At 50.0% G+C, this 27,046-nt stretch overlaps 2 protein-coding genes across 5 annotated transcripts in view; one reads left to right on the forward strand and one right to left on the reverse strand.

Annotated features, from left to right (window-relative positions):
- Ypel (Yippee-like) overlaps positions 1-27,046 on the forward strand; it is a 50,413-nt gene that overhangs the window by 16,346 nt on the left and 7,021 nt on the right. For all 4 annotated transcript variants that reach the window (XR_011444222.1, XR_006246335.2, XR_011444220.1 and 1 more), the window contains exon 3: positions 5,520-5,786. The gene's annotated coding sequence lies outside the window, so the exon portion shown is untranslated. The remainder of the gene's footprint in view (positions 1-5,519; positions 5,787-27,046) is intronic.
- Positions 1,278-26,812, reverse strand: LOC108123846 (mediator of RNA polymerase II transcription subunit 13). Its single transcript, XM_017239201.3, has 4 exons — positions 26,286-26,812; positions 8,035-8,273; positions 5,968-7,225; positions 1,278-4,670 (listed from the first exon to the last, which is right to left on the reverse strand). The coding sequence occupies exons 1-4, from the start codon at positions 26,512-26,514 to the stop codon at positions 2,887-2,889; spliced, it is 3,510 nt and encodes a 1,169-aa protein (XP_017094690.2). The 5' UTR covers positions 26,515-26,812; the 3' UTR covers positions 1,278-2,886.

The following is a 27,046-nucleotide window of genomic DNA, read 5'->3' on the forward strand; positions in this document are numbered from 1 at the left end:
GAGTGGGCTTATGTGGGAGCCCACTCCTGGCTGTGTGTGTGTGTGTGTTGACCAAGCACTGACCAAGTTGAACCCATCAGAGATAAAATGAGTCCGGTCTAGTGGAGTTTCCAGCCTCTTGAGCCTGTGAGGTGTTGTCGGTCGGCAATTAAAGGGACTTAATCAAAAGAACATTAAAATATGCCTCAGCCTTGCGAGAGGGTGAGGGGCAAACAAAGAGAGTAAGGGGCTGGTAGTAAAGTAGGTCCGAGGACGCTGGATCCGGGGGAAAGGCGAAAACCAACCAGCAAACAACCTAATTAAGTTGTCAAAAATTCAGACTCTGTGCTCAGCAGCCCGAAAGAGAAACGAACCAAAAAGAAAGACCAGCCGAAAAACAACAAAAAGGAAAACAAACAAAGGCAGTGCCAGTTATCCTGTGTTGTAACCCTGCCACGCCCCTTTACTGGCGCCCAACGTGGGACCCTTTATTTTTGGGTCTCGCCTATGTACGTGCCCAGCTTAGAGTTCTATTAAAATTTCAATTAAATGTCTTTCGTTTCCTTTCGTACTGGGGTCCTGTCGTACTAGTACTTATGTGCTTTAATTATTGTTTTTCATAATTATTATAATTAAGCGGGCGGGAAAATGTGGGAGGGGGAGGGAGGGCGTAAGCCCCAGAAGGGAAAACTTTTTCGGGAAAAGCGTAGGTGCCGCGGCCATCTTGCCACCGTGCCATTTTGCGTGCAAATGTTTAATTATTGAGAACGGCCCGTGGAAAGGCCGAAAGGAAAAGCAGTTTACGTGATTTTCTCAAGGATTGCAGCATGTGGGGAAGAGTGTCGCGAAAACTGCGACACTTGGCAAGACAAACTGTCGTGGCACGGCAGACAAGGTGGAAGAATGTTATCCTCAAAGGATAAGCCAAAGTCTTATTGTCTTTGAAACTTTTCCGCGTGGCTGCCACTTGCCAACATTTTCCACGCCATTTTCATTGTCCTGGATAGGCATTTGATTACCAAAGTCTCGATTGCTGGCCACTTAAACAACTTACCCTTGTTGAATTATAAACCGAGCCCTTTAATTTCTCTAAAACCCACTTACCCCATCATTCAATCAAAAGTGTGGCGCGTCAAGTGCTGAATATTTGATGCGGCTGAGGGGCATTTGAATGATTAATTTGTATTTAAATTGCCGGCATTTATCTGGGGCCTGCGAGTTCTCAGCCAGGCAGCCAAGCAGAGAAGCAGCAGAAGTAAAAGTAGGTGAAAGTCCATAATTATGCGTAAATAATAAATTGTTGCTTTATTGAATTTCATTCCATTAAAATTTTACCACATAATGAGATGTGTATACATGTATTTATGGGTGTGTTTTTATGTGTGTGTGGGTGTCTCTCTGGTGTGTTGTGGTCGAGGGGTGAGGGCTGGGGTCTCAATAATTTTATATTATTGTTATTTTTTGATACGCTGATACCTTTGAGGGCTGTTTCTTGCTGGCTTCATTCCTCTACTCTGATTCCAATTAAATTTCACAGAAAGCTGCTGCAGCTGCCGTCCCTTCTCTCCTCGACAGTGTTGTGTGGCCTTAGTCCTTGCCTTGGTATTTAAGAATTTCAGATTAAACAAACATTCTCGGAGCGGTTTAAAATATTCGCAACTGCTCTCAGTTTTCGGTTTCAATTGCTCCTCTTTTTGCCACTCACATCCCGCTTTGATATGTTAATTACACTGCATTGCATCTCGCCTCTCCACCCTGTCTCTGTCTCTATCAGTTTTTCCGGCTTTTCCAGCTTCTCTTCATTTTCCTCATTTTTTGTGCGAGTGTCTTTAAACTCGTAATGCCCCGCAGAAGCTCTGAGGAGCGTTTTTCCAGCACAAAGTATTGTTAATTCGCCAAGTTTTGAGTGTCGGACTGTCAGTCCTTATCCCTACATTGTTTCAACAGCTTGGCTTGGGTGTCTGAGAGTCCTACTAAACTGTCTAGTTAAACGTTTTGAAACTTTAGTGCCTCGGTTTGTCTGTTCTACAAATTATCAGTTTTCCGACATGATTTTCCATTCAATTTTGAAACCTATTTCGTTGGATTTTTGCGTGCAGGGGCGAGCGAAAGCATCTACGTTCCTTCCAGAAGCAACTCTCCTAACTCGAGACTCCAATTTAAAACAAACTAGGTGGAATATATGTCTATATATTCTTGTCGATTATCACTTTTGATTTCTAACAGCTCTTTGAGTGTGTGTGTGTGTGTGTGTGTGGGGTCTGTGTAGGTGTATGGTAAGTGTGTTTGTGTCTACAGGTGTGTTGGTGTTATTCGCTATTTATACACAAAAAAATTGTATCATCTTAATTTATATTTTATTTGTTGTTTTACTTGTTCTAATTATACCGATTACCGTTTAATGATTCTCCAGAAAAAAACGTTTTTCCTCCATAATTATCCCTAGATCCTGGACTCCATCGTCCTTTCGTTTTCTTGTAAACATAAAACACCAAAAAATTATACATCCGAAAGCGGCGACTACAATATAGTTCTAGATTTATGTTAAGACTTCTTGAGTTCGAAGCACAGGGCTGGAAACGGGCCTTAATTCCGGTATCGATTGCTTCGATTTCTTCGATTAATTCGATTGATTCGATTGTTAGTTAAAAGCTGGCTGGCATCGGTTTATTGTGGACTGGAGTTTCGAAAAAACAGGGACTTCGAAAACACTTCGATATCAGTCTAAACTTTTCAGCTACGTTTTTGGGGGAAAACACAAGGATACGAGTTTCGGGAGACGTGAACCTAATTCTTCTTGAATGCAAAGTCACCCTGCTTCTGGTTTTCCAACCCTGCCCTTCGACTCTTCGTTACTTTCTCCTTCCTGCTTTTCTCCTCCTTCGAAGGACGTCCCTCTCTCGCAACCTAAGGCATCGGAAAGTGATTCTGCTGAAAGTCTTTGTGTCGCTCTGCCAAGGACCTCTTGCCGGTCAAGGACTCCATCCGGCGGTCCGTGATGGCCACGAACGGAAGTCGCGACTGTCGGCGGCCGATTCCGCTGCCGACCAGCCCGGAAACGGGCGGGACGCCATTAGCGTTGCCAGGACTATCCACCACGCGATGGTAAACGAAGGAGTTGAGCGGCGAGGGAGCTCCCCTCGGCGGAGATCCAGCGGCTACGGCTGCTCCCACTCCCCCGCCGGCCGCTCCAGCCGCGCCTGCCGATCCTGTCGAGTTTTGGGCCCAGCTACTCTGACCCCTGCCTGCCACATTGGCCACAAACTGGGCGCTGCGACTGCGCGGTGTTCCCAGGAAGCTTCCCGCTATGGCCGGGTACGAGGGCAGCTTGAAGAGAGCCGGCTTCGGGGTGGAGGTCGGGGCCACCACCACCTGCACCTTTCCGGGCCAGAAGTCCGAGGCCTTCGGCTGCTGCAGGGCCGGGGACTCGCCTTCCGGGGAGTCCTCCGGCAAGTGATTGCTGAACGGAGTGGTTACTCCCGCCTCCTCCGCAAGGTCCTTGCTGTCCTTGTGCCCGGCGGCACTCTTCTGCTGCGCGAACAGGTCCTCGAAGTGGTGCTGGTGGTAGCGACGCCGCTTCTCCTGCAAGTACTCGTCGTCCAGGTGCGGGGGCGGGGGACTGCCGGCCAGGCCAGCCGGCGGGAAGGCAGTGGGCGTGGGCAGGGTTCCCTCGAGCAGGTTCAGGAGCTGCTTGTTCCGCCGGTTGTACTTCTTGATGTACGGCGGCAGGTTGGCCTCCTCGCCCCTCTCCTGCTGGGCCTCCTCCAGCTCGGCGGCGCTCTCGTAGTCGGCGTCCTCGTAGTCCTCGTACAGCTCCGGGTGGGCCTCGCGGTAGTGCTCGTCGTAGACCTGGAACTGCACCCGGGCTAGGTGCGGCCACTTGGCGTAGTAGCGTTCTAGGTGCTCCAGTTCGGTGATCTGGTGGCCCAGTTCCTGTTTCGGCGGCGGCAGAGGCGGAGTGGGCGTTGGCTGTGGTCCAGGCACAGATGGGGCTCCTGGCAGAGGGGCGGGTGCGGAGAGAGCTACTCCCATGGAGTTCTGGGCCGGGGGCTTCCTCTGGTAGGGGCTACTGGGTCGCGAGCGGAAGTGGTTGGTTTTGTGGTTACCCTGGTGGTGGTCATGATGGTGGTGGTGGTTCTGCAGTTGGTGATGGCTCAAGTGGTGGCCCTGGTGGTGGCCCGAATGGTGACCCCGATGGTGGTGGTGCTTCAGCTCCACACCGCTCTTGACGCCGTTCCGCAGGACCGGGCTGATCCTGCGATACCAGTTGCCATTGTCGTGGGCTATCAGCCGCTCCATCTCCGTGCGGTGCTCCAGGTCCTGCTGATCCTGCTCCAGGTACTGGACCGGCTCCTGCTTGTCGTAGTAGCTCACCTGGCCCTCGTAGAAGGGCTTCGCCGGCCGCAGGCCCAGGGCGAAGATGGGCGGGGAGTGGCCCAGAGGTCGCTGCTCCTCCTTATCCTTTGCCTGCAGCCTTTCCCTCTCCCGCTCCATGTCCTTTTCCTTTTGGAGCTTCTGGAGATGTCGTGACGACAGTGTTCCGGGCGTGGAGGCCACCGGGTCCTGCCACTTCAGGTAGTCCTTGTACCGCTTCTTGTGGCTCTTGTGTCCTGTCCGCTGGCGGCTGCGACGCAGCGCCTTAAACCGCTCGAAGGCGCTAGCAGGGGTGGGCGTGGCTGGTGCCAAGGAGCCTGGAAAGATACAGAAAAGGGGGAGAGTCTTTGTTAGTCACCGCACGCTGCTCCGGGGCTCGGAAGTAATAGATTTCTATTAGCCTGGCGGACATCTAGAGATGCCCATTGAACTGGGAGGTCTGTAAGGTATGTCCTTGCTGGTAAAGGACTTGCCAGACACCTCCGCCTTTGGAGACAATCCTGAGAGAAGTTCGTGCATTTCAAAAAGTATTTGTCTTCCAGGGTACTTAATGTTTCTAGAAGCGCCGTCTTTTCACCCCCCCCTCCCTGGTGGACCCTCCTCAGTGGTGGATCCTGAGATCCTTACAAACCGCACCAAATCCCCAATCCCAACACAAATTCATTTCATTTTGATTTGTGGCAGCGAGGGAGGCGCGGCCAGTCATAAAACGATGCTGGATGACTTGCAGAGCAACTGCTGCGGCGACCCTCGGTTGGGCTTTCAATTTTAGTCCTGGCACGTCCGCCCGCCCCCGCCCCTCCCACGTCCGCCACCCCCCTTCGGAGCAGTTCATTTCGAGGAGATTTTGTTGCTTCCGCTGTCTGGGAATCCTAAGTCGTACATATACACAATATTTTGCTATTTTGCGGGCTTTATTGTTTAATGGCAACAGGAAAGAAATGGGGAGAGGGGGGGATTGGGGAGAGGCCACCGGGGAGTGGGAGCAGGACTTCTTCCGTTTGACTTCCTTGGCCAGGAATTGAAACATTTGCATAAATTGGGGACTAAAGAACGATGCTATCGGCTAAAAAATTCGGCACTGTCGGCTTTAAGAATTGAATTTGCGGAATTTCGCAAACTATCTTGCTCCATCTGCCTCACTGTCTTCTCCTCCTCCTCCGAAGGGTCTCCGCTGGAAAATGCTTTGGGGATTTCCTGCACATATTTTCAATTTACGGCAAACACCCGACCGCACACACATGGTTCTGACTTTGACGGGATCTCTGGCAGAGAGGCAGCTGGCAGGACCTGCGAGTGGAATGCGGCACAGTGGAATGGAAGCTGGCCAGAACGGACAGCGGAAATTCCAATCAAGAGAAGCTATTGACCCAGGAAGTTGGCCAAAGGATACTGGAATGCGGAACAGGGAAACTAATCAAAGGACAACTGGGGTGAGTGCGTTTTTGAGTTACTTTTGGACGTAGGTTATCCTTAGGATCTTTGAAAGGCAAGGATCTTTTATATTCCTTCCTTGAAGCTACAACCCACTGTGCCACGTCCTTGGTCTCGGTGTTTATTTCACAATTTTATATTTATTTTTGTGTTAGTTTCTTGCCGAGTCCTTGGACTTACCCGAGTGATATCGCTGCTGTCCAGAATCCAAATCGGATTCCAATTTGCCGGCTCCGAAGCCATCCGAATTCTCGTCCCTCTCGTCTGGCTTCTCTGCCGGACTCTGCCACTGCCTCTGCTCCTCCGGCGGCGGTTGGGGCTCGGAGTACTCGTCGTCCAGGAAGCGGGAGGCGGAGGAGGAGGAGGAGGACGCTCCCCGCCTGTCGGTGGCATTCCGTCTGGGCTGCTGGCCACTCAAGTAATTTTCCTCGGACTTTTCCGGATCGTATGTGGCCAGCTTTTGGTTGTAGTTGCTCCCGGTATCGTAATAGTGCAGTTCGCCCACGTTACCTGCATCCTCCTGCTCCTGCTGCTGCTGCTCCTTGATCCTGGCAATTTCATAATATCTATTTTCCGGGCTCTGAGGCTTCTTTGGGCCAAAAGCATTTCCATGGCGCTTCAGTTTGCGGCCAATTGTTGGCTGCTGTTGGGGAGTCCTTGAAGTTCGGAAAGTTGTGGTTGTCCTCGGAGTAGTTGTGCTGCTTGTGGTGGTTGTCCTTGCTGTTGTGGTGCTGGTGGTGGAGGTGGTTGTGGGCAAAGTTGTTGGCTCCGTCGTGGTTGTCGGCGGATAGTATCTCTTGGCCAATTCATCATTGTCAATGGACGACTTGATGCCCTCCTCCTCCTCCTCGTCCTCGTCCTCCTGCTCCTGCTCCTCCTGCTGCTGGTCCGATTCCTCATCATTATCCAGATTGTCCTCGATATCGCCAATGGCCGTCTCACCTGTCTTCACCTGCTCCGCCCCGATGGGTTTATTAAATTTTCGTTCCTTTAATATTTCAATAGAATCAAGCAGCTGCGGCGACGACGGGTCCTGCTCCCTCGACTCCTTGCCATCCTTGGGAGGCTCCTTCTGTTGATTTTGCTGTTCGTGCATGTTCTTTAATTTTTTATACGAAAAACTTTGCCTGCCAAAGTTCGCGCTATCCTCCTGGTCCTCCACGGATGAGGAGGATGCGAATTTTGTTGGAAAATCCCCATCCCCATCCCCATCCCCGGCATTGGCTTTCCTTGGGGGAGGAGCCTCCTCATTGGCAACTCGGTCTTTATTGTTTTTCAATTTGTAGTTGTAGTGGCTTAAATTGTTCTTCCTGCCCTTGTCCTTATCCCTAGCCCAGTCCTTATCCTTGGAGCGCTTGCTGCCATTGTTGTTTGGGTGCTTCTTAGCGTCCAGGTAGGCACTGAGATTCCTCGTGGTGGGCCTCTGAGATTCGAGTATCTGTAAGTGCATTAAAGCATTAGATTCGGGTATTAGATAGTTGTATAACATAAGGATACCATAAGGATTTAAAAACTAAAGCATAACTATCATAAAAGTCCTGCTTCCTATGATATTCTTTCAGTGCACAAGTGCATGGTTCTGAGAGTCAAATAAAATCCGAGCCAAAGACTCGAGAACTCTTTTCCTTCCTCGCAAGGACCTCGCTGCAAGGACCTGAGGTGTGGGGCGGGCTCATGTGTAGTTTTGACAATAAAATGAAAGTTTTATTTCCAGTTCTCAGCAGCTGCAACTCAAGTGTCTGCAAAATCTTTGATTAAGCCAGTGGGAGAGGGGGCATGGAAGCTTGGCTGGTTGGCAGGTTGGCAGCACGGATGCTTTATTTTATATTTCCCAGCATTTATTCCATGGCTGTTTTGTGTTAAATTGTGGGTTTCTAAACTGGATTCGAGTGGCCGGCTCTTCTCGGTTCGGTCTCGTTTCTTGCTCAAGTGAGCTTCAATGCAGGACCTCGTAGGCTCTTTCTTTGCCTGAAAAGTAATTTGACTTGCCCGCCAGCATTGTGCGACATTTCAATGGACATCCTTCGGGCCAGCCTGCGGGGGCTGTGGTTTGGGGGGGTCAATGGTGGAGGGGCGCAGCAACCTCCTTTCGGTTCAATAGAACTGACCTCATTCGGCACGGACTTGAATGTAGGCCCGGCCACTCCATAAAGAATCTATATACGAAGGCACTTGTGCTTCGATGTGCCTACACTTGAAAAAATATCCAGTTCCCCCCACGACCTAATAGTAGAGAGGTGTACTCACAATATCGGCTGCCTCGGAGGCATCGTCCTCGGACGCGTCTGGCTCCTGATCTTCCTGCGCGGGGATCTCCTTCTCGTCTGGGTCCTGATCCTCGTTCTGGTTCTGGATCTGGATGGGTCGCAGGGGAGCCGAGGGATACTGCAGCTGGGGGGAGACGCCGGCATCCTCGTCTTCAATGTCACCGTCGTGCTGGTCAAATATGTCCTCCGGAATGGAGGCCTCCTCTTGCAAATTGAAATCTGAAAAAAATGGGGAACGAGATGAGTGACGGGGTGGGACACGAAAAAGGACACTGCGACGGGGACGGAGACGGGGACGGACAGATCCCCCCGTGTATGGAAAATAAAACAGAAAGGTCAGAGCAGCTACAGAAACTCAAGAGCATGAAAGGGCAAAGAATGCGGTGTGAGTGTGGGTGTCCTTTTTGCCTTTTGCCTTAAATAAAAGTAAGCTTCTTGAATTGACTTCCACTCTTCCACTCCTGAGTCCTGGCCCAGGTGTGGGTGTGGGTGTGTGGATATGTAGATCCCCTGCATGCACCTGACCTGAACAAAATAGGTTTTTACTCATGCCTGAATAGACGAAAATATTTTTGTGGCAGTGGTGGCTCCTTTATGTCCTGTCATTGACTGAATTGCCATTCCAGGACGAAAGTCTGCCAGTGTCTGTCTCTATAAAAATAAAATGGACTGCGTGTGTGTATGTACTTCTTGTGGGCAGATGGGCGATAAAAGACATCACAAATTGCGAGTGAAATTTTCCATCCATCGGGCAAGGACACCGAAAGTATGTGAAGTATTTCGAGGACCACCAACGAGTCCTTTTATTCTGGCAGTGCACTGGCAGGCCACTGTCTCTTGGCTGGCCGGAAGAGCGGCTTCCGTCCTGCTTCCCGGCCATTGTCCACACCTGGCGACGGAATCCAGTCAAGTTAATAATTTGGCCAGGCCAGCTGCTACTCCCCACCGAGGTCAGAGGTCAGAGGGGGCAGAGTTATGGAAATATTATTCAGCACGCCTTTTATTAAGGCCGCTTGTTTTTTGTGTGTGGGCCCCGACTAATTAAATTCTTTTTACTGTGATTAAATTAACACAAGCTCTGCAAACACCAGGCCAGGAATACGGCCAATCTCGGGAGACAGAGACGGCCTACTCCGGCTCCTGTTCCTCCTCCCCGCCCTGAAGGACCTGCCCCCCGTCACAGCCACACCCAGGACACTGAAAAGCAAAGTCGAGCTGAAGAGCAACAGAAAATGCGAAATAAAATCACGCAAATGCTTTTTATGTCCCTCGACGCTCTGCGGCGACACGTTATGGAGCAGGAGCAGGACCAGGAGTGGGGGACAGACACAGAGACAGAGACGGAAAGAGGGGGGCAGAGACAAGGACAGAAACAGAGCTGGGGGTCCGCTCAAGTGGGCGTTCCATTGAGGTTGTCGTGAAGGCACAGTGGGTCTGATGGATATCCTAGATCTGGATATTTCTCATTATCCTTGAAATCCTGTAATTGGAGACCTGATTCCCAGTGTCGGTTCCACTGTGCCTTAGTGTGTCATCGCCATTGTTGCCCGGCTGTCGAGTGGATGGTTGCTTCATCTGTAATGCCATCCCCCTGTCCCGCCAGATCCTCCGCTCCGGCAGCGACTGTTCCATGCCATAATGAATAAATGTCGCATTAATTTGCACGCAGACCCAGCTCCTGGGCGGGGCTCGGAGACGGAGCCGGAGAGCCCGTCCTCCGTCCTCCACTGACTTTGCTTGTTTTTCTTCTGAGCCGGCTAGACAAACAGCGCAAATCCATGCCAAACACTGAGCCAAACACACGTACCCCCGCCCGGGACGTGCCTGAATGTCATACGGCATCGCGTAAACAAACTGACCCCACTTAGGGTGGGGCCCCGTCGCCCTCGCCCTCGTCCTGCCACTTGCCCCTCTCCTCGGCTGGTGCATATTTGAATTTTGTGGCACTCTAGAGTTTAATTATTATGCTCGTAATAAGCATGCTGCATATTTTAGCAGCACAGCCCTCGCTCAACCCTTGCCCCCCAGTCCCCAGCACCAAGCCCCGGCTCGGTCCGGCAATTTCCTCTATCCACTTTGGGCTAATTAATAGACAGGCTGGACAGGCGGATAGCTAACAGGTGGACACCGGACAGATGATTCAGCAGCAGCAGCTCCAGCAGCCAGGGGAGCGGAGCCTGCCTTCCTGCCTTAATTAACCCATTATGGCCTGTTGATTTTCAGCCCGCTCTTTGCACCTTTGGCGCTCACAACTTTTAGCATAATTATCCAGCGATCTATTTGTCCATTCAACTGGCCAATTTGTCCGTGAAACATTTTTCTAGTTTTCCTTTTTAAAAGCAGCCCGGAAAGTGCACAAAGCCGTACAGCCGTGGAGCCGTGGAGCAGGGAGCAGAGGCCAGGAGGCGCCTTTGGCGGGAAAAACTAAATGAAATAATTAAACCGATTAGACCTGAATTCTGGCCAGAGTTTTGTAATTAAAGGGGTGCCCAGATAGCCCGTTTGGTTTATGCGCTTTGGTTATTCGATTGAATGGAGTGAGCGGACTCCGAATAGTATGCTATACTTTATAGAAAGCCTCCATGCATGGGAGCATGCGGGGGTATTTGTCATTGAAATTTATTTGGTGCATAGTTGGCGGCAAGACAACAATGGCGACCACAAAAGCCACTAAAGTCTAATTAAAATGTCCGCAACCGTAGCAATGTGCGGTCCTTAAAAGCACATTTAAATGGAAAGTCGGAAAATGCAAAAGTTATCCGTTCCGCTGACGTCGAACGGAGGAAACTTTCTGCTGCTGCGCCACGGGTCGTATGCGTAATATATGTCGGTGGCAGTCGCCAACTCGGCAGACAGTGGCTTGGCTTGGATGTTTTGTCAATAAAATAACAAACGAAACTGTTACGTGTGCGTAGGATGGATGTGACATTGAAGTCGACTTTCGACTGGATATAGAGGTTAAGAAAACTTCGATATCTCGAACATGGAGTTCCATTTTCCATCTGCTATAAGCCCCATTTTCGTAGAAACATCCTTAACCCTCGACCTAAACTATTCATCGATGTCATGGAATATTTAAACATAAGCTTAGCTAATGCTCCGGAGCTCCGCACGCCCCAGAAAACACGGCCGGATGGCGGGGGATGAGAGCTGGCTCTGGGAAAATGCCGAATTTCCAAAGCTTCCCATTTAAATCGGCTTAATGCGCCCCGTCTCCCGCCTTCCTCCCGCTCCTGCTCCAAACACACACACACACGGCAGGACATTTGCATTTTTATGATGCTGAAATTGCAACATATTCCCCCCCGAAAGAACAACAAAAATTGTTTCAAAATACGATAAATATATAACAAAGAGCGGGGCCACACAAAAACCAACACAGACACGCTTTGCCATCAAATTTGGGAAACAAAAAAGTCCTCTATAATGTCAACTTTACCTTTTTGTTGTGCCAACTCGATGGGAAAAGTCCGCAGGATTCAGGATTTTGCATTAAAAAGTGCCACGGAATATGTTTAATAAACCGACAGAGCCATTTTCGTCCTACTTATGGTCTCAGGACGAAATGGCCCCCTTTCGTCCCGTCACCTGTTGGCCCCCAGAATACCCAGGCCTCGAGGCTTTAAGGAATGTATCCGAGTTGGAATTGGATTTGGGAAAGAGTCCTTGGCCAGGACGAGTGTCAATAATAGACAAATAAAACGGGGATACACATTTATGGAATATGTTCCATGTCCAGGAACAGGACGAACAGGACATAAAGCCGCCTTGTTCTTCCGAAATGGAAATCGGAAACCATAAGGCCGAAGCAACAGGGCCGGAAGTGTGAAAGGCGAGAGTGTCCTTAGTCCTCCCCTCTCCATAAGGCTAAGAAGGACACGGAATTTCTCTAATATATGTATTCTGTATATTTACGAGGCCCGCGCTGGCCTGGTGTTTTTGTGGGCCGGCCAACCTGTTGTTTCCCTCTTTTTATGCCTTTGATTTGCTGCTCCGTCTGTTTCTGCGCTTTATGGCTGCCACAATGTGTGGCAAGGCAGGCATTTAATGCCACCGAGAAATCAATTTGCCACACAGATGGGCGGCGGCGAGAAGGAAATAAATAAGCGGCGGAAAACGATGCGGAAGAGTCACCACCATGTGTGGTGACTTAAGCTAAGCCGATTTCTTTCATTTCACTTCATTTAAGCCCCAGTCCTGGTGTTTCCTCCTGCCTCCTTGCGAGGCCAATGGGCAGAGTCCTAGCCACTTCCTGCCACACTCTCCGGACCGAAATTTGATTCACTTCCAAGTAATTATATTGCAAAAATTACTCGCCACCAGATCTCCTCGAAAACTGGCCGGTTCAGCCGCAAAAAACTGGTGACTCCAGTTTTGTGGGAAAAGGACTCATGTGAAATGTCCATTAAACCGATTACAGTCCTGGGGCGCCTCTCGGACCACCGGACCCACCCACGCTCCCGCCATCTGCTGACGCTTCATCAACTTTTCGGGCTTTGTGCTCAGTTGAGTGTTAAGCGTTTTGGCCCACACCCACACCCACACCCACACCCCGCCTGGCACACTGGCAGGAGGGCACACAACATGGCCAGCGCCAGGATACACAGGCTCCAGACATGGCCAAACACAAACACAAACTCAAACACACACGCACGCACATGGGAGAGTGTTTACAGGGCCTTTACAAGGCAGCTGCGTGGCCGGGACGAGCAATTAATTGAACTCTGGCCAGGAGCAGGACTCGGAGCAGGACAGCACGGACTCGTCCTCGTCCTCGGAGCTCATAAAATCTGACTGTGCTGGAGCGCTGAGCAAACAAGGATAAAGCGAGGCGATCTGCACGAAAAAAAAAATAATCGAGAAGTCAGATATACATATATTTTTAAAAAGGACTTCTTACTCAGGACCACCACCTCTATCCTTAGAATACTTCCATTATTGGCATTTAAGAAGTCCAAGTCCTTGAAGATCTGAAGGACAAAAGTCCCTGGTTTTTCTTTGAAAGCCATGTGGCAGGCGTTTCATGCCCCTCCCCCCTGGTGGCAATAACAGTAACACTTTGGGAAACAGTCGTAGGCTGATGCAAACACATGTCCTGTTTTTGTCCTTGCCAGCCTCCTTCCTTTTTTGTGCCTTTTGCCGGGGCGTCATAAGACGTATATAGTCGAGTACTTCCGGCTCCCTGGGATGATTGGGGCTTTGTCTGGGACTAAACTTCATTGCCGGCGGCAGGAAGGGAAACAAATTGAAGCAAAAGGGAAATAGTTTCACAAATTTAATAAACTAATTAATTTGCACAGCTCTTTTGGGGGGGAGAGCGTCTCTCAGTACCTCCGACAGAGCCGTCTTCTTGGCCCGAAAGTTGCACCCACAAAGTGTCCAAACTCCTGATGGATTGCACTCCGCCCGGCCCGGGAGTGTGTCACATCCAATCTGTGGATCCAAACTGATACAACTCCTCGTCCTCGCCCTCCTCGGCAGGAAAACATCATTTACCAGCCGATGAAAGTTTCCACTTGCCAGTTTCCAGCTCCGTCTGCGAAACTTTTCACTTTGCAATCAGCCAGTTGGGGGGGGGGGGGGGACTCCTCGGTTTCGGTAGGACTAGGACGGCGTGTTGTGGCATTATGCAAACCCACGCCGTCCTGGTCCTTGTAGTTGTCCTGTTTGGAGCTGTTGCGGCATCAGCTTTAGCTGTTTTTCGCCATAATGCCATCATAAACGGGCCACAGATACTCGCTTTCGCAGGACATGTGTGCGCTCGACTGTTGGCCATTTGTTCTGCGAGTCCTGTTTAGATCCTGCTCCTGCTCCTGCTCCTGCTGCTGATGCCGTGTCTGTCTCTGTCCAAATGACAAACTCCGCAAACTACCGGAGACACGAAGCAGGCAAGTAGGAAACTGGGGGGGCTCCTGCCACTGGAATTGAAATATGAGGCCTTTCTAAACGTTTTCCGAACCATCATTGGGCAGCATCACTTCAGCCACAAGTTCTAGGAATTAATATTATAGAGGCATAGATATAGCCTTTGGAAGTTGGGACATACTTGGACATCCTGGATTACCCAAAATGTAGAGTTTGAATTTATTCCGCAAGTTCTGTGATGTATTCCACTTGGGAATCGGGTCGGAATGAGGAGAGCTATAATCTTGGGAAGTTGTCCTTTCATAAAAGTCGAGGAAAATCTACAAAATGGTATCATCTGAGGCTTAAATGCGAATCAGAGTAACAGAGTATCAGAGCTATAGCTTTCGTAAAAGGTCCTATTAAGACATTGAGGACTATAACTAAGATATGCTGAAGCCTCTGGCAACTGATATGTCACTTTGCATTGAAATGTTGCCCCAAATTCTTGAAATTCCCTGACAAACAGAGAGCTCCGATGGAAATCGAAAGTAAATTGGAGATTTTCGGCAAGCCAGCCCGGATCAAGCGCTCCGGAACCCTGTCGGCCATTCAAAACTGGCTAAATGGGCGTATAATTAATATTTGCCGACAGACAGCTGGCAGACAAAGTCGGAGCCAGGAGCGGGGAGCTGGGAGCTGGGAGCCGGAGACCAAAGCGACATAAATAAATCACCGGGCTGTCAGTGTTTTGGTTTGGATTTTACAAGCTGCTGTCAACACGACGGCCGAGATGGGGAAAGAGATGGGAGCATATCGATTTAATTAAATATTAATCCTGGCAGGTCGCGGGTGGCCACGGTGCGTATGAGTTATGCCAGGGGGCTTGAACACAAAAAAAAATGTGTGTGGCAGAATTCGGGGGGAGGGGGGGAAGGCAGACAGACAGTGCCACCTGTCGTGAGGAAAATGGCCTCACAAATTGCCTCTCTTTCGGTTTTCGGCTTTCAGCTTTCGGCGGGATTTCTTGGCTGGCTTCGTCTTTGCACTCTGCCATATTGATTATTAATTTCTATTCGGAGTCCAATTTTTATGAGGCAGGAGCAGGACCAAGCCGCATTGGGCAGAATTCAAGGACACGTAAATGGAATTTGCTACGTGCCACCGTTGAAAGGGCCCCAAACCCACAGGACGAAGGGGCAACCAAACAAACAAAAACACTTGGAGAAAGAAAAACAAGAAAACAGGCAGGAGTGGGTCGAAAAGGACAAAGGATAATGGGGAACAGGAGCTTAAAGGGCCAGGAACTTCAATGGAAGAATTATTTATTTTTGGGCTCTCTTTATTTTCGCAGAAAACAAAAGGGCCAAGTTTCTACTAATTTCTATTTCTTTAAGGACTCGCCAGAAACTAAAAAATAATATATTCTGGCAGGTATTTGAAGCAAGGACCATGACTGATGTCCTGCCACGCTTGCCTTCCTTTCAAGCATTTTTTGGGGGCTAGGCCGCACAATTTGCTGTTTATTGTGTGGGCGTGGGTGTGTGTGCGTGGATGTGTGCCAGTCAGGCAACAGCTGGGCCCCAAGGTCGTCCTTGCAGATATGGAGATAATGGTTAATGGATGGTTAATGCCACAGACCAGGATATGGAGCAGCCAACCGGCAGCAGGCAGTAGGCAGTCTATTTATTTGTGGCCCATAAATCAAGCAAGCCCGAGCCTTCAAAAGTTTATCCAACTTCACAACTCAAAACAGTAGTTAAAAGGTGGCTGTAATTATTTAGTGACCACAGGGCGTATGCGTTATATTGAAATCCAGAATCAGTCGCGTATGGGCGATATTAAGTAGCCGCCCTGGTGGCCGTGAAGAGTATTCCATATTTGGCTTTCAGGGGCGGAGGAGTTCCTTTGTCGTGCGTGCAAGGTCAAAAAGTCCGCAAAGTTTGGTTAATTGGGTTACCTATACAGGGGTATATATGTATGTAGATATATATGTTCTCAAAACTAAGGAAAAGTTATGGCAGCTTGAGAATATACCATAGTCCCCTATAGGGCCCACTGCGATGGCTATATCTCCCCCAATTCTTATCGGATCTTCAAGCGGAGTATCTTAATCGATTTCTATATCGATTTGCTATCATTCTGCATCAAAATCCTGAGACAAAATATTTTTTAGATTTTTCGTCCATTTTTCCTGATGGGGTCCCTTGAAAATGAGGATTTCCCCTATAGGGTCCACAGGGATGGCTATATCTTCCCCAATTCTGATCCGATTCTCAAGCGGAGTACCTTAATCGATTTCTATATCGATTTGCTACCATTCTGCATCAAAATCCTGAGACAAAATATTTTTTCGATTTTTTCTCCATTTTTCCTGATGGGGTCCTTTAAAAATGAGGATTTCCCCTATAGGGTCCACAGGGATGGCTATACCTTCCCCAATTCTCATCCGATTCTCAAGCGGAGTACCTTAATCGATTTCTATATCGATTTGCTACCATTCTGCATCAAAATCCTGAAACAAAATATTTTTTAGATTTTTTCTCCATTTTTCCTGATGGGGTCCCTTGAAAATGAGGATTTCCCCTATAGGGTCCACAGGGATGGCTATACCTTCCCCAATTCTCATCCGATTCTCAAGCAGTTTTCAATCCCCCAGACCTGGTCAGAGCTTCCCAGTAAACTCCATAATTTTTCCGCCGTTTTTCCACCCACACCTACTATTCTGGGATGTGGTTCGGCGACAACTCCCCCTGTTGACTTGCGTGCTTAGGCCCAACAAAGTATCGGCCAACACGCCAACAGCTCCTCCCCTCCCTCCCCTCTCGTATTCTGGCAAAAGCTTTCAACATTTTTGGTTTTGTGATTAATGAGCATAATTTTGGGAATGAAGTTTCAAAAACGGTCGACGTTCGCAGCTTCTGCTTCCTCTTGGCCTGGCCGTGTTGTGCATCCTCTGGCGCTGCTCCTTGTTGAAGATGTCTGCCCGTGCCGCGTCCTGCATCTCGGAGTCCTGGAGTCTTCGTTGAGTGTGCAAACAGTAATTATAAGTATGAGCCCCGCCCTCGCACGCCTACCAGGCGGCGCCCCAACCAGCTTGACACTCTTCCAGCTGCACTGCGAGAAATGGCTCTCGTTGTGGCACTTCCACCAGCCCTCTGGCTATGATTTCTCTCAGTGTACAATGAATAAAATTTATGGGAACATGGAAGCAGCAAAAATTTCGCCATAACGATAATTAGTTTCGTTTCCTGTCTCTTGCAAGTTCTGCGAACTGCGTTTTGCATTGCCCCTCCGGCAGGCCCCCTCCCCCCAGCAGACATACACTTATGGCGTGCACTTTACACTGCACTACATGAGCCATAAAAGAAAAGAAAAGAAAACGAAATGGAATGGCGGCGAATTAGGTTTGTTCTTCACTTGGAGGGCGAAGGAGAGTGGGTGTTGCAGTGGCGCCCAGCCCTTTGATTAATTGCATTGGGCTACCCCCTCCTCTTACTCCCCTTTTTGATCCTTTTTCCAGGACTTTTTGCTCCTCAAATATTAAATTGTTGCCAGCGAAGGAAAGGAAAGGGGAATAAATCTTGAGTTCTTTCGCCTCCTTGAGGGTCCTTCAGTGGAAAGCATTTAAAAGGCGCAATAAAATGGGAAAGGACCAATCGATAGGTAAATCATTGGAAGGACTTAATTGCCGAAGGAGATGTTCGATTTTAATTGCCATTGGAAGAAGTGGCCGGCGGATCAGGTCGCTCCTTGTCCACCGCCCATAAACCAGGACGATAGCCCGGGGATCGGAGAGCCCGGAGTGGGATTACCAATCGACCCAAATAGCCGGAAACGATCAAAGCTCACTGCCATATGCAGTGCCAACTGCCACATAAATCACAGCTGGCCCCCGGGCCTGGTGGCCTGGCCAGGACACCATATATCTCGGCCAATTGCTTGTCAAATCTTAGAGCGGGCGCCTGACCTCCTTCGGGTTCACTCACTTTATTGTTGGGTTTTTAATGGACTCTATAATGCGCTTGCCTTGACACCTTTTTTTTCGGTCTTTTGGCCAAAAACGCAGTGCAGAAATAGCCACGAATACCTTCTCTTTGTCGGCCATAAATGACTCATTTGTATTCATTGTTCCGCCCCGACGCGGAGGATGGAGGGTGGAGGTCGGAGGACTCCGGGCGTGCCAAGTTGTCCTGTTGCGGTATGAAGTGCAAATGAGAAGCCCCGAGTCGAGTTTCTGATTCGAATGGAAGTATTAAGTATACGCAGTGGATACCCGAAGGCTGGCTTGGCTGGGGGTATGGCTTGAATTATATTTTCCTGTACCCGGGGGGGCTTACCTATCCGAGATTTCCGACCACTCTGCGCCCACACGTATGCCATATATTCCGAGGACACATGACCAGGCTGCTGGAACGCGTAGTGCTCCTCCTGGGATAGCCTCCCGCTTCCGCGTGTTCTTCGCTTTTGTTTCGGAGGCGGCACTAATGACATGCTGCTTAGGGTGTCCTGGTGTCTGGGCCTCCTGCCCCGCCTCCCTCGACGTGGCTGCATCCCACATGCTGGGGCACAGTGTGCAGCTAATTGGGCCAACGTGGCGCCACCGCCATAGCATTTGGCTTGCTTTTTGCCTTCTGCCTTCCACCAGCTTCCACTTCACTTTGCCTCATCCTTGCCTCGCCCCTCTGGGTGGCAGAGGTAGGGGGAGGGGGGGAGGGGAAGGGCATGCCATGCATTATTTTTATGGCATCATAAAAATTTAAATTAATTTTTTTTCTTTTTCCTTCCACACTCGACACACGCACGCACAGTGTGTGCCAGATACCCAGCCGCAGACACACACGTGTGTGGGGCATTTGTATGCAGCTGTTGTGCCTCCTTGCTGGTCCTCCCCTCATCCCTCTCCTGGATAGTTTCCACTGCCCCCGTGGCACTGGCTTCGATTTTTTAATTCGTTTAGCCCCCAGAAGTGCATTTGCCAACACCTTGGTAAGGCTGGGAAGGACCCAACAAGTTCTTAGGATGTGGGCCCTAATGGCTTCTGGTCACAAATAGGGGGGGGGGCTTTCGAAATTCAACATTTAAGGAACAAAATATAAATCCTAATTAGTTAAAATTCTCAACTAAAGTTTTAATATAAATCAGCTTTAAAGTTCCTGCCGAACAAATTACTTTCTGGCCACTTGAAGCTTAACTTTTTGGCCAGGACACTCTCCCTCGCTCCTGCTCTTTCTCTCCCTTTGTTCCTGTCTCTCTCACTCCCCTTAGCTCCTTCTCTTTCCCTCCCTATGTCCCTGTCTCTCTTTCACAGTGGAATGTGTGTGTGAAATGCAATAAAAGCGAATTGTCTGTAAAATTTTTATTGCTGGCCACAGTTGGCGGTTCGAGGGAGACGGCACGAGGCAGAGTGAGAGCGAGAGAGAGAGCGCCCGAGTCCTGGCAGTCCTGCAGCCTTTTTATTCCTTGCTGCGGTTTAATTTTGTGAATCAAGCAAGTCTATTGAAATGTTTCCTAAATAATTAATCGGCTGCCAACTCATAGGGGATCCTTTATCTGAAAGTGATTTTGGAACGGCTGATTACGGTTGCAGGGGGTGGGGGAGGGGGTTGCCCTATTGACCGGGCCAATGGAGCGTGACTTTCTGCGGCTCCTCAAGAGGCAAGTGGCATGTGGCAGGGGGCAAGGGGCAGGCATAAATATGCATGCCGGCGCTCCTGTCATTATGCAGCAAACTATTCGTACATGCGGCAACTACATCGCCATCCCCTCCCTTTCCTCACCCTTCCAAACTTCCTCAATTACAGCCCCCGAAAGTGGTGTTTTTTGGGGGGCGTGGCCAGCCCTAAGTGTGCACAACAGATACTTGCCAGGAGTTCTTAAAAAAAATATATATAATTAAAGGGTCCTGTTGAGGTTCTAGCTTCTAGTAGAGACATCCAGCCCCCATTTCGCTCAGTGTAGAGACTCTGTGTGCTGATGGGCGGTTGTAAGTAACCTACTTTAAGTTCTTTTGGCTGCCATCCGCCATCCGCCATCGCCACCAAACAGCAGCCAGTCGCGATTTGTATGCAGCAAATTGCCGCCGTCCAAGCCCCTGGCCTGGGGGGGAAGGACTCGGCCGGGCCTTCAGCTGCCAGACGGTGGTATACAAAAATTAAACAACAACAACAACAAAATTGTTGCCACAGAATTCGCGTGCCAGGCGATGTTCTCATTTCTCACCCAACTACTACCAGTATATAGTGCTGGGTATATAGCCCTATGTATACATACATACATGCCTCAGTCAAAACTTTATGTACTAAGCTGCAGCATTTGCATGTCAAACAGAAGCCGAAGAGCAAATTGCACAATCAGGAGTGGAATGGCCAAAGTTTTCGGTTCTCCGTCCAAGGAGCAGAGATCGGAGATGGAAAGAAGCCCCAAATTAAGTTCCAGTTCAAAGTCCAAGAGAACTGAAAGGAGGAGCTCGTCTTTGTCTTTGAGGACATCTCCGGCTCGGATCAACCCACTTCTTTTGTGCTACTCCGGAGTTGGAGTTGGAACCATCTTAGGACGCAAAGTAGGCTATAACTACAAGGGGGGCTACTGCTGAAAATCTCCGTGTTTGGACCTCTGTGTATGGCTTTTCCGGGCCATGCCAGGCCATGCAAATCCTGGTAATGTGTGTCAGTCGTGCGCATAATTGCAGTTGCATTGCATGTTGCAAACACGTGCGGAAAGCGGCTCACACGAACGGTCGGCACACCCACACCCCCCCACTCGTCCCAACCAGGCCAATGGGAGGCAAAAAATAGATTATTATAAAGGGCACTCGCCTTTAATTGCCCGCCGAGAGCCGGAATTGAACGCCTAATCATTTGAGCCGCATGCATGGCCTGTGATTAGGTTTTAATGCGCCCGATTGCCATCTGACGATGAGGGCCAACTGGCCGAGTCACCAACTGACTCAATTACTGGCTGGTTAACCCACTTTTCCCAGCCCGGGAATGACTAATCGTGGTCGCGGCGGTTAAAAACCTCAAATAGCGAATCATATTCCCAGGCAGAGCACCTCTTTCCGACACCTCTCTGGGAAGCAACACTCTGATTGACACTAATTGGTTCGTTCTGCGACAGTTGACTTGGCCCAGGTGTGCCAAGGCACTCCTCAGCCATCCGGGCCCACCCACCCACTTAGAATTAAACCCTCTGAGCCGAAAGCAAACAGACTTAGACCGGGCCAAATGAGAGCGAGACGGGCAGAGCTTGTTAGGCCACACGCCCCAAAAGTTGCCCACAAACTTTTGCCAGATCGAGTTTTAGAGATTTATGCTAAAAAAAACATACAAAGTGCTTGCCACTTGCCACAGAATTTCGCATTCAATTCGAAGGATAATCCCCCTGGAATTTGGACGAGCTTGTGGCACAATTAATTCCAGTTTTAAATCACAAATGTGCTCATTACTTGATCCACGCTCTTGAAAATCTTCACGTTAAGGGCTCACTCTGTCCGGTGGCCGAGGCCGATTATTGGAATTGAACTGACCATTAAGTAAATGCCCAGAGTGGGGGGAGGGCCGGTGAAAGGAGCCCCCCGGCCCACAGCCATAAATTTGTCTGCGCCATTTGCCTTCGGTGCCTGTGAAATTAATTCATTATCGATTTTCATTTTGTTTCATTTTGTGTGGCTTGGGTGTTTTTATTGCTCTGCGAAGGGGTTACCTCGAAGGGCCAAGAACCTGCAAGCCTTTAACCAATAAAAACTTCTGTAAAGGGTATTCAGTAGCCTGTCATATTGGCTTAAATACTGCCATTCAGTTCGCGGGATGGTGGGCTTGATGTCTTCGAGTAGCATTATGCATGGATCATTTACAAAGTCAATACAATTAAAATACACGTCGGACACCGACCGCACTCTGAACGGAAGATGCCAATGGGAAATGAAACCCTTTTCAACTCCTCTGACACGACCAGACGTCCGGAATCCGTCAGGTAGGCGAGGTCCCCTGGAGGTCTGGACGAATGCGAATATGAAACCTGAAATATTAATGGGACAAGTGGCATGGAGCGGAGCAACATCGATTGGTGTTCTTACTTGTGGATAGAGAGGTTTGGTTTGTTTGTAGTTCAAGTTTTTCAACATAAAAGTCTTGTTTTTGAAACCTACAAGAGGTAGCTGCCCTTCTTCGAAGCCATCGCCCTTCTCCGCGCTTCTCAAAATGTCAACCTAGTCAGCTTACTTTCAACGTCCTAGAGTCTAGAGTCTAGAGTCTAGACTGTCTGTTTTTCTGCTAAAGTTGTTCCTGTCAGTTCGCTAGTGTCCACCACCCTCTCCACTCCACTCCTCGTTGGAGCAAGCTGCTAACCTTTTATTTAATTTGATGGGCCAAGGTTCAAAGGTGAGACCGCCGAGGTGTGTGAGGGCTCCGGTGGGCATGTGTGCGTGCGCCGGCAATCGGGGATTAACATTTATTTAAATGGACTTTGTGCGTTCCAGAAACGGTCCCGCGGTCGGGTAAAGTGGCAAGTGGCAAGTGGCAGTGGCAAGTGGCGGGAATAGAAAAGGCACAATGCACTGCTCGGTCGTTAGGGAAATTTGTTGAAATTTGCTTTGTGGCCAGCAGGTCTTTGTCTTGGCTGGTGGGGTTTCTGCTTCAATAATGCATGTGGTGGCCGTTCCGTTCAGGGCTCCATTATGATGGGTAATTATCGAACTGATACTTTAACCTTTTCCAGTCGGCAAGTCTGTGGCCAATGGGGGGAGACACGTGGGAACGTTGGCAGGTCCGAGGCACAGGAGGACCGTAGGTTGCAAACCTCAGAACACTTTAGTTGCAAAGTCTGGCCGAAAGTTAGTTTGCAAACTTTCGCATTGAACTTCGGGCCTAATTTATTTTATGGTTTATTGTCATTTGATTTTCGGGCTGCCTCCCCTTTTCCAGCCCCGCTGCTGGGGCCTTTGTTTATTTTGCTTCTTGGGCCATAAAACAAAACAAGGAAGTGGCAGGACGAGCAGACAAAGGACTAAATGTTGCCAGTTTATCACTTCATTGAGTTCGTTTGGCAGGCTCCTCAGGGACTGGCAGGCAGCCAGTGGTGGGGGTGTAGATAAGTATATGAGTCGGCTCCGGGGGAGAAGGCAGTCTTAAAGCTTAATGAACTTCTTCCCGGGCCTGGTCCTCTCCAGGACTCGGGCAACAAGTCTCCCGGAGCTCTTCCTTAGTCGCTTTAGTCGCACAATTTCAAAAAGTGCAAAGAAATTACACACGAATCTGTGCGTTGGAGCAAGCCATTTCGGATGCTCTCCCTCCCTGGCCTCTGTCCTGTCCTTCGCAGCCACCTGTGCCCCGGGGGCAGCACTCCGGCCACGCCCCCTCGCTGAGTGGCAGAGTGCACAGCCGGGACATGAAACTTAAACAAGCTGCTGCTGCAACAATCGTGGTGTCTAGACTCGCAGACTCGCAGTGGTCGGCGCCCCAGCCGTCACATCTACTCCACAGCTTTCCACGGCTTTTCTTTCGCCTTGGCCTCTGGCTCTTCTTTATCCTTTTTCCCGCGTTCGCCTTTGGAAAGTGCTCCGGCCATGCCACCAGTTTCATTTTCCGGAGGAGGCCGTTGAATTTTCTGAAATGTTTCTCGGTTTCTACTCCGTTTTTTATACATTTTGTGGCAAAAACGGGGCTCTGAATATTGCCGGCACTTGGCACATGAAAGCCACAATGATAGCGGAGCTGAGAGCCCGGTGCGTGCACCACGATGTGGCCCCCTTGATGTTGATGCTGGCTCCTGCCCCGCGGCAGTTGCATCAGCACTCCAGTCCTGGTCTCCGGCTGGCTGTCGCACTTTCAGTAATGTGACACTTTGGGACGGGACGGGGCGTGTGGCAGCCACAACACCCGGAAGCGGGCACCACCAACGACACTGCCACCTCCTTGGCCAAAAAGCCAAAAACACGCTGCCATCCTGCTGGATCGATAGACATTATTCTTGGAGTACATATTAAAGCCCGGAGCTGGAGGCTGATGCACTTGCAACTCTTTCTCGGGCGCCCCAGCGAGCGGCAAGTCCAAACAATTTATATTAATCATACGCAACGTGGTGCCAAATTGTTCCGGGCACTGCCAGCACTTAGGATACCACCTCCTCCCCCTCCTCGGATGACACTATCTCCGTCGCTCCAAAGCCAGGCAGCCTGCAGGAGGCCAGCATCCGACGGATGCCGGCGATAAAGCGCCGTCTGAACAGGATTGTGTTTTATTCCTAACGACCAGCATATAAAAATAAATTCCCCGACAACTGCCAGGGCGGCGGCGGGGGGGAGGAGTGGACAATTGGCCAATCATTTTCGGTTCAAAACTCCTTTGGAGCCTTGGAGCCTCCTTCTCGGAGTGCAGAGCGAGGCCCACTGGCCCACTAATTAGGCTGAGTGAGTGGGCAAGGACAATCGTCTGGGGACAGGAGCACTATTAATTTGCACTCGATTACCGCAAGGGGAGAGGGGGGAACTGGCCACCAGGATGCAGTCGTGTTCGGGTGTGGGCCGTCCATGGACAGATGGAAAAACAAATTTATTTAATTAGATACTTTGCCAATAAAAGGCCCGACCCGACCCGACCCGGCCCGATTGCGAATCAAAAATGTATAGCAAAGGGGGGGAAAGGGTAATCCCCATCGGAAACATAATTGGAATTCAAAATTAGTTTGGCAAACAAATATTTGGCAATATTTGAGAGTCCTGGAAAGAGGAAAACAATTACTGCGCCGCATACTGTTTGCCGAAAGGATGATGGATGATCCGATTCCGATTCCGACGGCCTTTATTTGCACAGATTACTGGTGGGCTCTGGATCGAGGGATCTGGGGGGGGTGGGGAGACACCCATTAATCCTGCTAATTAGTCTTACTAAATTCTAATGGAGCTCGAACCTCCGTTCGAACTGGCCGAGCTGAGCAATTCGATTATTTTGATTTGATTGTGCTTCTTGTCGTCGTTTAATGTGATTAGAGGCCTAATTGGTTCAATCAAAGTGTCTGCAGTGTTAATTAAAAGCTCTGCCTGGAAGCCACGCCTCGGAGCCTCTTGCCAACAAATCCCAATAATCGTTCAAATAATTATCTATCCCTGCATGCAACTTGACTGACTGACTGACTGACTGGGAAAAGTTTTGCGTGCCAAGGTGGAAAAGGTCGGAGGTTGCTTATTTAAGCACTTAAACGTGTTCCCCCTAATGAGCTGCGAAATAATTCATAAAATGCCAAAAGACCTCCAGGGTGAGCTCCCGTGATATCCTGGCAATCCTGGCAATGGCAGATGCTTTTATTTACTTTTGATTACAGGCTCAACAATTACCAGCCAGCTGGAAAGAGTTAAGAGAACCAGCTTAAAAAACAGAGTTTCCAAGGCCACGACAAGCAGTTGTAGCCATCGAAAGTTTCTGATGCCAAACCAGACCCGAAACTTGCAGCAAAAGTTTAATTAGACAATGGAGTTTGTGGCGCATCTCTTGGCTTAAGGAGCTTAGAGCTCGGGCCTGGTTTGATTGTTTAAAGTGAAGCTGTGCTCTCGAATAGACACAAATAGCATTGCACCTCTACGTCGGGAGGAAGGATAACAAAGGGGCTTATCCTGGGAGGGAGCCTGGGTTGGGGGTCCACTTTGTTCGGCTCTTGAATGGCAGACTGCAATCCCCAATTTAATAATCCCTCTTCAAAATTTTATAAACCTGCTTATGCTTATCCTTTATCCTTGATGCATCTTTTGTGCCCCCCAACATAGCATGTGCCCCAGACTCCTATCCTAATTTATGGCCAGCGGATGCACCAGCCAGCGAGGTGTTGCCTCCACCCTGCAGCTATTGGAGGCGATCGGGAAGGATGATTAGGGACATAAGTGGTGCAACAAGTAAACAAGATGATGGGTCTGGACTACCCTTCCATCCCTTCCTCGCTGGGAGCGTGTTTTTGGGATTTAATTGCTTTCCGATTGGGGCCCACACTGCGTATGAGTAATGCAGTAACTCACTTGGCAGGTTGTTTTGTGACAACTCTAAAACGTTTGTCAGTGTGGTCGGGCAGCCCTCCTCCCTCCTTCCCGCAGGACTCAACCACATTTGAATGGAAATTTTTGCCGAGCAAGCAAATATTTTTGTGTCATCCATTTGCAGATGCTATCGTTGTCTGACAACCCAGTGGTTCCGAGGATTAGGGCCGAGGATTCCCCCAAATTGGACCAGGCTTCTGTCTTGTTTCGAAGGACTAGATTTCTGGTTGGTCTGTGGCTTGCAAGGATATGCCAGTGCAATATTGATTTCAAATAGGACTTTGTCCTTTTTCGATCTCCCATTCAGGCGCCAATTGGGCATCTAATTTCCATTTTGGAACAACCACCCTTTGGGGCAAACTCACCGTTCACGTAGGCGGCAAAGTCAAAGTCCTTGTCCGGGCGGGCTCCTCCCTCGTCCTCGCCGTCCTGCTGCTGCAGATCCTTGCCGTCGGCTGGCTTCAGTTTGGGCGCCAAGGAAATGGCGTCATTTCCGCCTGTGGCTCCGGCCACGGCCAGGAGCCCCCAGAACAGGGCGAGCAGGAGGACCAGTTGGCGGACCGCTCGGGGTCCTGGGTTGCGTCCTCCAGACATTGTCTCGGGACCGCCGCCGCTAATTGCACGCACGCGGAAGCGGAAATAACGCGGCACCGCTCGCCGGGGGGGTTCACTGGGATTCACCAGCGCAGTTCGCCGCACCACCACCACTGGATACACTGAGAAAAAAACGAGAGGCACTGCCTCACTCGCCGGCAACAAAAACAAGCGTCACTGTTGGGGTTTCGGTTGCCAGTCACTTGTGTGTCTTTACACGTAAATCCTGAGCCGGCCAGGTGGCGAGAGGTCCGCCAGGGTGGGTCGCAGGGACACTGGGAGCTGCTGCTCGATCCAACGAGCGAGGCGCGAATGAGCCAGCGAAGCGGTGCTGGGCCCATATATCCATCTGGCCGAGGAGCCGAGCTTGTGTTTTGGCCGAGGAGCCGTCGGGCCAGGACTCGGCACATGGCCGACGCCTGCGCCTGGGCCTTGGAGTCAGGGGGAAGCGGCAAGGTGAGCTGCGGGGGGCTCCTCCTCCTGCAGGGCCAGAAGTCACTTGCAGTTCATTTGCTCGGCTACGTGACGCGTG

This window comes from Drosophila bipectinata, chromosome XR (genome assembly GCF_030179905.1).
Source record: "Drosophila bipectinata strain 14024-0381.07 chromosome XR, DbipHiC1v2, whole genome shotgun sequence".
Lineage (NCBI taxonomy): Eukaryota > Metazoa > Arthropoda > Insecta > Diptera > Drosophilidae > Drosophila > Drosophila bipectinata.

What these genes read in the sequence shown, in the direction of transcription:
- LOC108123846 (XM_017239201.3), bottom strand. Translation starts at nt 26,514, where the DNA reads ATGTCTGGAGGACGCAACCCAGGACCCCGAGCGGTCCGCCAACTGGTC. An exon ending in CTTTGCCGCCTACGTGAACG is followed by an intron (nt 8,274 to 26,285) that starts GTGAGTTTGCCC and finishes CATTTTTTTCAG; the next exon opens with ATTTCAATTTGCAAGAGGAG. An exon ending in CCTCCGAGGCAGCCGATATT is followed by an intron (nt 7,226 to 8,034) that starts GTGAGTACACCT and finishes ATGCACTTACAG; the next exon opens with ATACTCGAATCTCAGAGGCC.